At 40.6% G+C, this 15884-nt stretch overlaps 1 protein-coding gene across 5 annotated transcripts in view; it reads left to right on the top strand.

The window, feature by feature from the left end:
• VAV3 (vav guanine nucleotide exchange factor 3) overlaps window positions 1-15884 on the top strand; it is a 490967-nt gene that overhangs the window by 440505 nt on the left and 34578 nt on the right. For all 5 annotated transcript variants that reach the window (XM_068240048.1, XM_068240046.1, XM_068240044.1 and 2 more), the window contains 4 exons: window positions 3373-3509; window positions 3750-3815; window positions 5643-5677; window positions 7363-7479. In XM_068240048.1, the coding sequence (XP_068096149.1) occupies window positions 3373-3509; window positions 3750-3815; window positions 5643-5677; window positions 7363-7479 (355 nt within the window). The remainder of the gene's footprint in view (window positions 1-3372; window positions 3510-3749; window positions 3816-5642; window positions 5678-7362; window positions 7480-15884) is intronic.

The raw sequence follows: 15884 nt of genomic DNA, 5'->3' as shown, positions 1-15884 counted from the left end.
AAGGACTGCCAGTATATCATTATCTTGCTAATATGAACTTGTTCTGTTTGTTGCATCGCTTAGAAATCAAACTTGGCATTTCCATAATAAAGGATATCACTGAGAGACAACAGGGTATATCAGCTTGCAATGTCAGGAGAAGTTGTTTTGAATATAAATGTATCACATCTATCTCTACAGAAATATAGTGAATGATACCATAAAGTAAATTTGAGTAACAGAGATGTAGCAATATGGATTGCAGACATGCAACCAGTTCTGCGAGACAGCTAATTTTGGCGCAGAGCTACGGCGATGATTTGGGTGACGCCATAGGCCATAATGAGAATAACGGTTATAGTTGTTTTCAGAGGCGATTGTCAGAGCTCAAATTACAAAGAAAAGGAGGCAATTTGGGCCACCGGCAGTTGACAGTGCCCGAATTACATGCCCCCCCAAGTTGTGACAATTCGGAGGAGGAATAGCATTAACCCCACCGGACTTTCAGCAGGCACAGGGTAAGCCATCTTTCGGCTTCACCTTGCACTGAAACTTGGTTGGGGCCATTTTAAATGTATGTGCTCTCGGACCCTTGCAACAAATGGCCTTCCCAGGGTCTTACTTTAGCCTTTGGATTAGCTTTTCATTGGTGCTATAATGGTACTAATAATTACTTATATGTGCTTTTAATAATGGTAAGAATTAACAAACTACTCCCCTTCCTATGCGCTAATTCCTTTATAACAACATGGCTGTTTTTGAAAACAGATTTTGAGGATCAGTATTTTGCAGTTGTTATATGTATAATGATGAGAGAGAGTAGTGCAGGGGTGCCCACACTTTTTCGGCCTGCGAGCTACTTTAAAGTTCGCCGAGGCCAGGAGATCTACCGATGTTTTAAATGCACCCGCACCCCCCCCTCCCGGAAGAGTAGTTAGGTATTGGTCCCTTCAGTATAGGTTAGCTAGCTAGGTATCTGTGCCCTTAGTATAGGATAGCTGGGTATGTGTGCCCTTAGTATAGGTTAGCCAGGTATATGTGCCCTTAATATAGGTTAGCCAGGTATATGTGCCCTTAAATTAGGATAGCTGGGTATATGTGCCCTTAGTATAGGTTAGCCAGGTGTATGTGCCCTAAGTATAGGATAGATGGGTATGAGTGCCCTTAGTATAGGTTAGCCAGGTATATGTGCCCTTAGAATAGGATAGCTGGGTATGTGTGCCCTTAGAATAGGATAGCTGGGTATGTGTGCCCTTAGAATAGGATAGCTGGGTATGTGTGCCCTTAGAATAGGATATCTGGGCATGTGTGCCCTTAGTATAGGTTAGCCAGGTATATTTGCCCTTAGTATAGGTTAGCCAGGTATATGTGCCCTTAGTATAGGTTAGCCAGGTATATGTGCCCTTAGTATAGGTTAGCCAGGTATATGTGCCCTTAGAATAGGAAAGCTGGGTATATTTGCCCTTAGTATAGGTTAGCCAGGTATATGTGCCCTTAGTATAGGATAGCTGGGTATGTGTGCCCTTAGTATAGGTTAGCCAGGTATATGTGCCCTTAGAATAGGATAGCTGGGTATGTGTGCCCTTAGTATAGGTTAGCCAGGTATATGTGCCCTTAGAATAGGTTAGCCAGGTATATGTGCCCTTAGTATAGGTTAGCCAGGTATATGTGCCCTTACTATAGGTTAGCCAGGTACTGTATATGTGCCCTTAGTATAGGTTAGCATGGTATATGTGCCCTTAGAATAGATTAGCCAGGTATATGTGCCTTTAGATAGGTTAGCCAGGTATATGTGCCCTTAGTATAGGTTAGCTGGGTATAGGAGCCCGGGTACACGCAACTTACCTCCATCCAGCTCCAGCGGTGACCTCCTGCTCTTCACTCCCTTAGCCGCAGCTGTCTGGAGGGCAGATAAGCCATTTCGGTGGCTGAGGGAGGCTCCGGCGGGCTGCGTGCATTGAGGAGGAAGTTTTGCTTCCAGCGCCACACCTCCAGCCATAACAATGCGTCATGGCAGAGCCGCCCCTGGCCTCTCAGCCGCGCCTCTCTCCTCGCGAGATCAGTGGCCAGCAGCAGAATCTGATAGGACGCGGCCAATCTGCCGCGTTCTAGAGCTGCTGGCCGCAAAATTCAATAGGACGCGGCCATGAGGCCGTGATCTACCAATCAGGTGGTCGCGATCTACCGGTAGATCGCGATTGACCTATTGGGCAGCCCTGGAGTAGTGTATAAATTTCACTGGATCCCATAGCTGTGTAGTTGTACCAGTGCGGAGCAATACAAACTGGATCTGATAATAAATAACATACTAAGCAGTCTAAGTCTAATCAGGCTAAGTATGTTAGGAAGAAGTCCCTCACCTTTGATATTTCAAGCCATTGTATTGGTACTTTACAGTGATGGATAGTGAAAATCAAAACTCACTTGTCTAAATAAGGGCATACATATATACTGTATATAAAACAGAAATAATTTGGTAAGGTTTTACATTTATATTAATTAGAAATAGTTATTATGTGAATATTTTTGAAAAGCAAAGTCCAGGTTAGTGTCTGTGTTCGCTATGCCTATGCGTTTCATGTGTTTTACATGACTTTGATGCTTCCTCCTTTCAAACCAGAAGGAGGAAGCATCGGAACCACATGAAACACTTCGTGACACGCTGTTCTGCTTGTACGGTGCTGAACAGTGGTAATCAGGGGTGTTTGGGAGTTCCAAATTTGCTATGCTGAGTTTAAACACCAACAGTAGTCCAGGTAAAGCTAATTTTACCTCTGTAAAAAGGGATTAACTTCTTCAGGATATATTTTGCTGTCTGTGTACCAATTTGGGAGAATCCTACTCACTTCCTGTTCTGACAGGAAGTGAATAAAATTACCCAACAAATTCAGAGAGGGTAGTAAATATATTTTTTACCTCCTAGAAATCATTGATGTCCCAAGGACAGGAAAGGACAGGAAATTAAAGAAAAACCTTAACGAAGTATTGAACTTCATCTTAATCAGTAGCTGATACCCTCTTTCCCATGAGAAATCTTTACCTTTTCTCATATGGATCATCAGGGGGCTCTGTATGGCTGATATTGTGGTGAAATCCCCATTATCAAATGCCCGGGCAGTTTTATTCTGTGCAGCTAAAAATAAGGCTTGAGTAAGAACAACAAAGTTCTGATGCTGTGAAACTGTTAAATAAACACCAAGCCTTTTCAGTGCTGCTGAGTAGATTTTTAGTCTGGAGGTTCACTTTAAACAAAATGTTCCTGATGGAGACCCACACTGTAGGGATAGTCAAAATAAGTTAAATCCCTTCTCCATGTTATCCGAAACTGAAATAACAATTAAGCCTGAAATTGTTTTCTTTCATTTATGAATTGATGTACCTTTTATTTTTCAGGCTTAGCAAAGTTGCAAGCTATAAGGAATTACAATGGTTACCCAGCACCCCCAGTGAGCGAGGGTCCATCCCTCACTATTCAAGCGGGAGACACCATTGAGCTGATGGTGGGTGATGCACACAGTATGTTCTGGAAGGTAAGCACTTCATAAAAAGATGCCAGTACAATTAAATATGCATTTTCCTCATTGCCAATTTATTTAGTGTGATTTTATAATGCCAGAAAAAATGTAATCTGTTCAAATTCATATTCTATAATAAATAAAAACAACCATGTATATATGCCTGTGTATGTACGAAATCTGAAAGATACTGTACAAACATCTTCAACTCTGCTGTGGAGACTGCAGTTGTGTTTGTTTTGTTTTCTGTTCCAGGGAAGGAACATTGCCACAGGGGAGGTTGGTTTTTTCCCTAGTGATGCTGTTAAACCAAGTCCATGTGTAAGTATCATATGCTGTGTTGAAGCTTCTAACACAAGGACATGCACTGACATAAGTACTTAAGTTCTGCTACAGAAAAAAAGAGAACAAAATATCATGTTTACTTTGCAGAACATTTCAACTAGAGTTAGGACCATGGCTGTTTTCTTTAAGCACTTAAAATATAACACAACTGAATTTCGCTATAGTTCATTGGCCAGCCCTCTGATTCTGCAGAAAGTCAGTTATTTTTTGCATGCCCATCATGCTAAAGCCACAGTGAATTTACAGGTTTTTGCAGGCTTCTTTTACTTTGTTTTTTAGAATGTGTTTTATTTATATATTTATCACATTTAGGGGTGTATTCAGGCATGCATGTAATAAAGGGCGCAATATATAAACATTATTAAAGTTAACGTTTAGTAGAATGTAAAATATTGTTGATATTAGTGATATTCTGCTATGTCCCACTGTAACCTCTATTTTTTCTTTACAAAAATGAGGACCAGTAAAAGTGATAGTTTAATTTACTGATATTGTACTACTATACTACTATATTCATATAATAAAATATCTTCAATACTTACTGATATTTTACTATAATCTAACCTCTCCCTACTCTGACACATAACCCTCCCCGGTGGTGCCAAACCTTATTTCCCTGTTTTGTTTGAGTAATACAAATTAGTATATGATTGTTTATGGTTTTAATTAACATAGAATTGAAAAAAAATATATATAATTGAGGAACCAGAATGTGAAAATAAAGTTATATATTTAAGTAAATTTGTTGAAAAACGATAATTTGTAACATGGGTGAGGATAGCGGAAACTGCTCATTGTGGCTCCAAAAGCTGAAATGTAAAAGATTATACATTTTTAAAAATAATGATTTGTTAAATAATGGGTTATTGTAATCAATAAATTTGGTATGGAAATGAAAGTTAAACATAACAAGCAATATATATATTTTTTATTTATGCGGCACCCTTTTACAAATAATATAATTGTTTTATAACATTGTGGCGCCCTTTTTATACACCTGACGCCAATAGAGAAGAGGATCGCACATTTTTAATACATATTTATAAGTTGTTCAATAAAGAATTATATTTTATTAAATTTGTTTGTTTATGGCATAATTTGGAGTCTCAACCCTTTTACTCTAAATTTTTCAATTCCAATAGAGAAAAGATGTGCACTGATTTGAATGAGGTGCCCATTTTAATAGGCACCATTGTTATGGTATATAGATGGCACACTGTCTGTCAGTGTAAGTGAGCATTTTATTGCATAGTCATTAGTTTCCTATGTAGCTGTGGGTTATTAAGGGGTGGGGGTACACAGTTTACTAACATAATGTTGTTCCCTATAAAAATTTAGTTAGTTTTGCCATTGCAACCAGATGTGCATTAGTATGGCTGCTTGAAGATGACCATTATTATTTTTTTTTTAGATTTTTTTGAGATGTTACTTAATTTCACTGCATATTTTACACACACACGTTTTGGAAGCTTGTGCACATCCTAATTTACCATTTCCCAAATGTCACTTTTTGCTCATAAACCCATTTGAGTGGTAAGAATCTTGTGAGTCATGCATATAATCTTATGTGCAGATGACTTGCTAATTAATATGACCTCTTTATAATCCATGACAAAACTTGTGCCTTGAGGTTCAGTAGTAACACTTGGATACATATTCTCACATTTGGGCTAGAATCCATCTTTTATGGAGAGTTCATCTGTTCAGATTTCTTATGTGGGGTTGTTGTGTACTTTACAGAGATTAGCTCATGAACTACTCAACTGTTTCTGATCTCACATTCACTTTGCTTCTCCCCATCAGGTTCCAAAGCCTGTAGATTACTCTGGACAGCCATGGTTAGTATTTCAAAGACACATTTCAGTATTTAATACAGTACATTGTATGTTATGTGAACTGGGATGCTGCTTTACTAGTGATAGTTTAAATGTAATTCCAACCAAAGCCTCTTTTTTAGCATTAGATGTATTTGGGAAGGGGCAGAGCCTCTATTTGTTTTTATTTTTTTCCATGTCCTTGTTTGGGAGATTTCCCTCACTTACTGTCTCTGATAGTTCATATCAGGATGGAAGGTTTAGTGATATAATTTTCATTAGCGTAGGATTTGTAAATCTATTTTGCAATGGGGAAACACGTGATCACATTAGGAATGCCCCTTCCTTCAAGGAGAATTGCTTTAACTTCTAGGTGAGGCAGAAAGCATGTGGAGTTTCTTTAGCAGCATTAATGACAGCAGTAAAATACAAATCAGAGGTTCTAACCTTCTGCATTCTTTTAAAAATGAAAGCAGGAGTCTCATGTTATGCCAAGTGTAGTGGAATGAATCTGTGCTATGTAACAACCTGATGCCAGTTTTCCAGCACTCATGTACTTAGTCACCTGGGCTTAGAATTATAGGGGTTAACTTTTAACTCCCAATATTACCATGGGACAGGTATATGGGGGTGAACTAGACACCGGTGAACTTTATTGTTGTGGAAGGGGGATCACGAGACACCAGGAAACTGTATAGGGGAAGGAGGGAGCCCACCAGACCCCAGGGAATTGTATGGGGGGGGATTAGACATCAAGAAACTGTATATAGGGAGGAGTTGGCCACAAGACATTGAGGTCTTCCTTCGACTTGGGCCCAGTTTTTAATTTTGACCCACTATGTATTTGAATTTGACACTTCTGGTTTAGAGGATTCCAGGATCCCCCTGCAGCCCACCCATCCAGCACAGTGTCCCTCTTTACCTATTCTACATTCACCATTCCTATAAGTTTCAGGGGAGAGTGAACCCAAACTGAGTGTGCACAAGTAAGGTCCGATCATGCACAACAGAACAAAGCTCTCATTTGCAGAGGAAAAAAGTGTCCTACTGAGCATTCACGCACCTCATAGACCTTACTTGCGCATGCCCAGTCCATATGCACCCATCCATGGCCAGGAGCGGGACCTTCACTAGAAAAGCTTTGTTATCAGGATTCAGAGTCCCAGTAATGGAGTCCCATATTATTGCCTGTGGCATTGATCACCGCAAGCTTAAAGAAGCTCTCTCCAAAAACTATTGTTCGGTTCAAAGCTTCAATCAAATTTGCAGAGAAAATGCTTGTTTGTATTTACATTTTATATGATTGTGTGTTACAAGAGTAAGAAAAAAAAAACTCACTGTACTTCCTTTAACTTATTTTCTTTATCTTTTATTTTATATTCTACATATAATTTAAAATCTATATTCCTTTGAAACATCAGTTCACCCTAAGCTAATATTCAATCAGTTGCTGTCTCATCATACACATATTTAATCACCCAGCAGAGGGAATTTCAAATCCAGTTGTGGAGGCGATTGCTCCTCATTTTGCATATTTGTAATATAATTGTAAGTTAAATGAATAACTGGAGAAGCAAACTTCCAAGACACAAGATAAAGGAAGTTGGTAGTTGGCCGATCCATCTGCACCCACCTAATTCTTAAATCTGCTCAAATGATTTGTTAGTTTTTGTAAAACGAAAGATTGTCTCATGGCTTTCCATCTTTAGGTATGCTGGCGCTATGGAGAGATTGCAAGCTGAGAGTGAACTAATGCATAGAGAGAATTGCACCTACCTCATCCGACATAGGACGAAGGAAAGCGGGGAGTATGCTATCAGTATTAAGTAAGTCCTCTTATCATAAGGCTATATAGAGAGCATGTTAAAGGAAACCTGAGGTGAAAATAAACTCATGAGATAAATGATTATATCTATCCTCCTACTCCTAAAAATGACCCTTTTCCCCCACTGTTTAATTTTCTGATGTATCACCTAAATAAAATGTTTAATGTTGTATTCTATCACATGACTAATGTAGACTTTCAGTGTCCCAGAAGCTTAACTATATGAACTGTTGACCTTTTTTTTTATCTCTGCCTTGTACTCAGAAGCTATTCTCTGGAAATATTTGTATGGCTGTTTTGAAGGAGACCCTTACTGAAAGAACTGTGGTGGTTGCCAAGCTGCTCTCTCCGACTGAGAATGCAAGTCTTATTGCTTGCATTTCACCTTTGTGAAGTTTTGTGTAGTTTAACCCATTCAGGTTCCGTCGTTTTCACGTGAGAAATGTTCACCTCCCATTCATTAGCCTATAACTTTATCACTACTTATCACAATGAACTGATCTATATCTTGTTTTTTCCGCCACCAATTAGGCTTTCTTTGGGGGGTACATTTTGCTAAGAGCCACTTTACTGTAAATGCATTTTAACAGGAAGAATAAGAAATAACGGAAAAAATTCATTATTTCTCAGTTTTCAGCCATTATAGTTTTAAAATAATACATGCCTCCATAATTAAAACTCACGTATTGTATTTGCCCATATGTCCCGGTTATAACACTGTTAAAATTATGTCCCTATCACAATGTATGGCGACAATATTTTATTTGGAAATAAAGGTGCATTTTTTCCGTTTTGCATCTATCACTATTTACAAGTTTAAAATAAAAAAAATATAGAAATATTTCATCTTTACATTGATATTTAAAAAGTTTAGACCCTTAGGTAAATATTTACATGTTTTGTTTTTTTTATTGTAATAGTTTTTTTTTTTTTATTGTAAACATTTTATTTGGGTAGTTTTGGGGAGGGTGGGAGGTAAACAATAGATTTATAATGTAAATGTGTGTTAATTTTAAATTATTTTTTTTTACAGGTGTAGTATTGTTTTTTACAGGTGAGTTTGTTTACATGACGTCACTCTAAGCGTAACATACGCTTACAGTGACGCATCGGGAAGGGAACGGCCAGAAAAGGCGCAGCTTCTGAGAGAAGCTGTCGCTTTTTCAGTGGGGGAGAGGAATCAATGATCGGGCTCCGTAGCCCGATACATTGATTCCCTGGCTACCGAATCCGCGGCCGGGAGTGCGCGTGCAGGCGCGCGATCGGCCGCAGGAGCGCATGGTTCCTGGACGTAGAAACTACGTCCAGGAACCAAAATAGGTTAAGGAACAGAATAAGACCACACTTTACACTATGGCTTCATCTCTTTGAGCACTTCTCCTGCCCTCCCCTTCTTTGTTAGTGTGCCCTTCATACTGATTTCCCTAATGGACCCTTCCCTGGAGCAGTAGGCGGCACATCAATGAACATATCGAAACAACCCATGCGCCTTGCTTTGGGCCTACTCACACATTTCCATTTTCATGTGAAACATTGGGGTATAATCACTAAACTATGTTAAAGAGAACCCGAGGTGTGTTTAAAGAATGTTATCTGCATACAGAGGCTTGATCTGCCTATACAGCCCAGCCTCTGTTGCTATCCCAAATCCCACTAAGGTCCCCCTGCACTCTGCAATCCCTCATAAATCACAGCCGTGCTGTGAGGCTCTGTTTACATCTGTAGTGTCAGTCTCAGCTGCTCCCCCGCCTCCTGCATAGCTCCGGTCCCTGCCCCCGTCCCTTCCCTCCAATCAGCAGGGAGGGAAGGGATGCAGGCGGGGACTGGAGTTCTGCAGAAGGCGGGGAGAGCAGCAGACTGACACTATAGAGATAAACACAGCCAGCTCTGACAAGCTGTTTGTCAGCAGCATGGCTGTGATTTATGAGGGATTGCAGAGTGCAGGGGGACCTTAGGGGGGTTTGGGATAGCAACAGAGGCTGGGCTGTATAGGCAGATCCAGCCTCTGTATGCAGATAATATTCTTCAAACCCACCTCGGGTTCTCTTTAAGCATGATAACGTGCATAAAGTCTTAAGCACAATGAGTAGAGAGTAATGCAATGCATAACATGCTATTCATTCTGCTGTATTCAAGACTTAACACACGTTATTATGCTTAGCGCAATTTAGTGCATACACCTCATTGTTGGGAGTAGATGATGCACTGGCACTCATCTGCTAGAATGTCGCACATCAGCAGCAGACACCCTGATTGGTACATAAAGATACACCACCACTCCAGTAAAATGTAATAAGCATAATAGCCTCACTGAATACATGAAAACAAGTCTGAAGTGCAAATAAACTTATTAGATAATGAATTGGATGTGTATTAGGCCTCTTGCACACTGCAAGTGATTCCGATTCAGATTCCGCTTTTTAATCAGTTTTTACATCCGATTCAGATTCCGATTTGCAGTTTGCTCCCTGCACACTGCAAATCGGAATCTGAATCGGATGTAAAAACTGATTAAAAAGCGGAATCTGAATCGGAATCACTTGCAGTGTGCAAGAGGCCTTACAGCTAAAAAATACTAGTAGCAAATAAAAGAGTCTTATATTGCTTTCCAGTACAGGAAGAGTAAAAAAAACAAGAAAATCACTTCAGTTGGCGTCTATGCAAAAGAGCTTCTCTAAGCTATTTGACCAACTTAGGTCGGAAACAGTCCTGTTTTCTGAAGCACTTAGAGCCCGTTTCAACTGGCTGCGAATTTACATCCCATCAAAACTGAAGCCAATGCATGTAAATGGAGTAGCTTTAATTGCATGTGAATTTTGCGGTGCGTTGCGACCCAGGAACAGAATCTGATTCATGCTGCAGATATCCACACCAAACATCCGACTCCCATAGGCAGGAACAGATGGCCACATTTGGACTTCCGAAAGCCAACCGGAAGTCACCCATGGCTAGTTGCGGTGCGATGCAATCACATACGAACAGTGGGAATGGGCCCTTAAACAGCCAAGAAACAGTGAGAGTCTTGAGATAAGCAGGAAAGTTCAAAGGGTCATTATTTCTGCTTTGTTTTATAGCTTGAAAGACAGAGTGTGGTTTTAAAACTTCAACTGTGATAATATAACTGAAAATAAAAATAACTGGAAACAAATATATGAGACTCTTTTCTTTGCTGCTAATGTTCTATTCATTATCTGTATGACACATACGTTTCATTATCTCATAAGTTGTTTTTTTCAGAGTAAGCCGGAGATACATCTGTTCATTTCACATTCTTTTTGTAAGGAAGTGTAAACACATTTACTGCTTATCAAAGATGAAACCTAGGCAGCGTTAACAAAGAAGATTAAGTAGTGAGATCCAGCTGCTGAGGTGTTATTGCATGCACCTGCTAACTAGCAAGAAAAGTACAGTTTAAGTGAGGTGGAAGATTGGCAGCAAAAACTAGCAAATATTGTTTTACTTCACAGGAAATTGATCAATATCGCAACAGAGGAAAAAAGTGAGAAACAGAAGCAGTGAGATGTCTTATGAGACAGATTTACTATTACACTGCAAGCTGAGACATAGGTTTCTCCCTTTGCTGCTCAGAAATAGCATTAGGTCAGAATAAAACATGACCCAAACCACTTTTACAGGTATACCTGTTTTAAGGTAAAATATGTATCACGATAAATCTATCACATATAGGTACAAATGTGCCAGTTAGCTGTCCAGGGTTGCAAAGTCACACAAATAACACAGTATATCTTTTTGTAAATAAGTAGTAGCAGTAGGGTATTGTACCGTGTTAGCCATCAGTAAAAGCAAGAAGTTTTAAATCAGGATGATACCATTTATTGGCTAACTACAAATGAATAAGAATTTTTGTAAATAAGAATCAGCGTTCTTTGTACCAAGCACCCTCTAACATGTTCTGTGCATAATATGCAGTACAGGCATTTCCCTACTTACAAACAGGTTCTGTTCTGGGAGATTGTAGGTAAACTGAATTTGTCTGTAAGTTGAGTCCTATGTTAAACATAGTGAAATGTGAATATTTTAATTTTAGACAACTCTGGATTTGGACGTATAGTATAAACTGTGTTTCTGTAACGATCGGTGTCAGCAACCAGAGAGAGAATCTGATCCTTGGCGATCCGCAGTATCCCCAAGAATACAGATATACCCGATTATTGAGGATCTGCGGAATCGTCAATAATCAGATATGTCTAACCTCTAGACACCAGGGAGAGTGTAAGTGTTTGGTGCAACAGTAACAACTCTGAGTAAACACCACCAGCGGAGCTGGCGGCCTATACTCCCGAGGAATTCACCCCTGAGCTGTGGGTGATATTCCTGTAGCCTGTGGACCCCTGAGCGAGGGACCAAGGCTGGGATGCAGGAAGCCCTGCTGCTAATATGTAAGGCTTTGCCCTGAACTGGGCTAACGTAACACAGTAATACACAACCTAGTCTGGGTGTGAGGTCCGTATTCACAACACCCTGGAACTTGTCTGGAGCATAACATAAATGGTAATACAGTTCCCTAGTCTTGGGTGTGAGGTCCGTATTCACAACACCCTGGAACTAGTCTGGAGCATAACATAAATGGTAATACAGTTCCCTAGTCTTGGGTGTGAGGTCCGTATTCACAACACCCTGGAACTAGTCTGGAGCATAACATAAATGGTAGTACAGTTCCCTAGTCTTGAGTGTGAGGTCCGTATTCACAACACCCTGGAACTAGTCTGGAGCATAACATAAATGATAATACAGTTCCCTAGTCTTGGGTGTGAGGTCCGTATTCACAACACCCTGGAACTAGTCTGGAGCATAACATAAATGGTAATACAGTTCCCTAGTCTTGGGTGTGAGGTCCGTACTCACAACACCCTGGAACTAGTCTGGAGCATAACATAAATGGTAGTACAGTTCCCTAGTCTTGAGTGTGAGGTCCGTATTCACAACACCCCGGAACTAGTCTGGAGCATAACATAAATGGTAATACAGTTCCCTAGTCTTGGGTGTGAGGTCCGTATTCACAACACCCTGGAACTGGTCTAGCAAATAATACCATACAATTAGTACATAAAGCTATCAAGAATCTGACTCAGTGTGGATTCCCAGCTCCAGCCGGTTCTGGCACACTGTCGGGTCTAGCTAAGGTCTGAGTGCCTTCACGCAAGTGTTAGCAATGGCAGACAACCAGCAACTGACAAGCAGCAGAATATATAGTTGCTGGACTCTGCTGCCCCGCCCGAACCATTCAGCCAATCATGAGTCCTACAGGAGTCAGCTGATCTTCCTGATCAGCTGACACTTCTCCTGCTGGTATAAAGGTCCTGCATTCAGGCTCGCGCGTGCATAGCTCTCCATCTGTCTAGGTGCACTAACAGACCCAGCCACACCGCCAGACGCGTGCAAACCGCTGCGTAGGACGCGGAGTCAGCCGCCTAGCTCTTGGCACACGCGGCGGCTTTTCCGCGTTTCCTCACAGTTTCTTGGTTATTTTTAATGCACTTTTAAAGTGTTTTAAACTACATTTAACAATGTATACAGTACTGTAACAACAAAACTATGTATATAAAAACAATGTAATGTATATTTTGTACATGAAGACAACTTTGTTTGTATCTCTGAAATGTTGTAACTCGAGTCGTTTGTACATAGGGGGCTGTCTGTACTTTGATTCCGAACTCTTGAAAGTTATTCATATAAAAATAACAGCACTTATCTGGTGATGAGGATAATCAGCACTTTTATAAATTATTTTCTTAAGTAGAATTATATTGCCAAAACTTTCAGTAACTACTCTTAATTACATAAAAGAACATTTGAACGCATTCACAAGTATTCCCTGTGTGTAAATTCGTATATTTTCACTGCAGAGAGCAGTGGAAGATTGGTTATCTCTAGTCATCGGCAAAGGCAAGAAACCCCCCCCCCCCCCCATGCCTGTGTCTTGTGTCCCGAGTGAAGACACAGGCACAGGGAAATTCTTGCCTTTGCATGCTTTTAGGAACAGCCCAATTCATGCAGGGAGTGCCACAATAGAGGGAATCCTGAATGGAGAGTCAGCAGGGAACCAAGCCTCCAACTGGGTAGGGGTGGGAGGGTGTGGATGATCTTCCTAGCAAACTATTGCATTTGAGGCTAAATTTAGGGAAATTTTTTAAGATGCAGTTGCACACAAGTGGTAGAATAATGCAACTAAGGTTACCTGGGGCATGTTTACTTTTGAGGTATAATTACCTGTTCAGGTATGTTTTAAAGCCTTTTTTTCATAGCCGTGGGAAGATTTAGAATCTCGGTTAGAATTGAACTAAAGTATTGATATAGAAAAAGCTAAACTAAAGTGATGAAATAATATAACAAGCTACAAGACATCTGTAATGATCGCTGCTGCAGCAGCTATTGCTGGAAGTAGTGCTGCAGCTCAGGCAGTTCTGATGTCTTTCCATGCAAGCTGCATAGCCTTGTCTGTCTTTCCCTGCTGTCAGCTTGTGACTGATTATCATTCACCTGTGTGGGAATCTGCATGTCTGCTCCCATTGGATGACCTCAGTATAAAGATCTGCTTCCTGCAGGGTTTCCTTGGGTTTTCATAGCTTCAGCCTAAGCCTGTCTTGCTGTCGCTTTAGCCCCCGATCGTGTTTCTTGTTATAAAGATACTTTGCTGGTCTTTGCATCATATATTGGTTCATTGCCAATATATATGCATACCAGCACGTTTATTATTTTCCTTGTATTTGTGTTACGTTAATACATCAGTGTCGCTGATGTATACGTACACGAACTGTTTATATCCTGTGTGCAGTTAGTCAGCTTTCCAGCACGTTTTGGTAGGTTGCGCGTACCGTGACCACCCGTGCTGAGGTAGTTACCCTGCTCCTGGTTCTGTTTGTGGATTGCGTTCATCTCTGCGAAGAGATAACGAATCCTTCTGAATCCTGTTCTGTTACCGTTTGTGGATTGCGTTCATCTCTGCGAAGAGATAACGAATCCTTCTGAATCCTGTTCTGTTACCGTTTGTGGATTGCGTTCATCTCTGCGAAGAGATAGCGAATCCTTCTGAGTCCTGTTCCCTGTGTTACTCCATTCCTAGTCAGCGTTCCTGCTTATGTCATATATCGGTTCATTGCCGATATATACATATGTTAGTCAGACGTAACAAATAGTTTCATTGATAGCTGTAATTGTAATACGCTAGGAAAACATACTTATTGTATATTTATCTGTGTTACGTTCTTCTATCTCAATCCTGCTATTTTCTGACTATCCTGTCCTGTCTTTGTGAGGCACGCCATCGCCGCATCGCATTGGCTGCCTCATTCCAGTCTGTCTGGTTTTGGACGCTTGCTGTCGCTAAGTAGCCGCTAGCTAGCAAGCGTTCATTCTGACTACCTGTCCTGATCTCCTCAGTTCTGGTTTATGCGCTCAGCGCTACTTTGCGCTGAGACGTTATAACGAAAGCATTGTTTGTGGCTGTCAGATCTGCACTGGCTCTGTGCGCCACAATCTCCTATTGGAGTCAGTCCTCCCCTCCACTATACTAGGGATAGCCTGTTTTCTGGTGCTAGTGTGTGTACCTCCTCCACGCCAGCTCATGCGTTGCATGCTGACTGTGGAGAATACACCACCAAGCCTTACATTATGAAAACCCCAGTACCAATCCCCATTGTGGGGGGGATTCCCAGAAAGTATGACACTGTTAATTATGGTTCCTGTTCCTTTAAGAAATTTGAAGAACTTAGCTCTGAAACAGAAAATGAGTTTTTCTCTGAATGTGCCAGGTTCCTGGCCAATCCCGATCTCCAAGCGACTCCTGTTTCAACCTGGGCACTCCAACTAAGTTATATTTTGTTTAAAGGGGAATTATTCCAGTGGGCATTTGATGTTCTCAATCATTCCGATTTGAAAGATAGACCGCTGGAATTTCTAGCGTTTGTGATCCATAACTGGTTGCGCATAGATCCATTGCCTTTTCCTCTTAATGAACTCCTGGCAGCAGGCCAATCAGCTGCTCCTTCAATTGCTTGCAAGAATGAGCAGCAAGCAGAAAGTGTTACTGATAATTTTCCTGCAGCTTTGAATAAATCACCAAAAACCGCAAGGTCAAAGGCAAAACGCAAACGTTCTAAGAAACGTGTCCAATCTGCAGAATCGTTATCCTTAGCGACTGAGACCTATAATGAGATTCTGCCATTAACAGATAATGAAATGCAATTGTCTTTCAGGGGAGTTAAATGGACTTATGAAACTACTAATGAACTTTCCTCCCTGGCTAGGGAAAATAAAGATTTGTGTTTAAAAGAATTATCTGAGTATGATTATGAGGAGATATTACAGAGTATTGAACAAATCAACTTATTTGTAAAGCAAGGAAAGTTTGCATACACTACAGTTAAACACTTGCTACAGGTATTG

This window comes from Hyperolius riggenbachi, chromosome 6 (assembly GCF_040937935.1).
Source record: "Hyperolius riggenbachi isolate aHypRig1 chromosome 6, aHypRig1.pri, whole genome shotgun sequence".
Lineage (NCBI taxonomy): Eukaryota > Metazoa > Chordata > Amphibia > Anura > Hyperoliidae > Hyperolius > Hyperolius riggenbachi.
The sequence above is the reverse complement of the archived record's forward strand: the minus strand, read 5'-3'. Positions and strand labels throughout refer to the sequence as shown.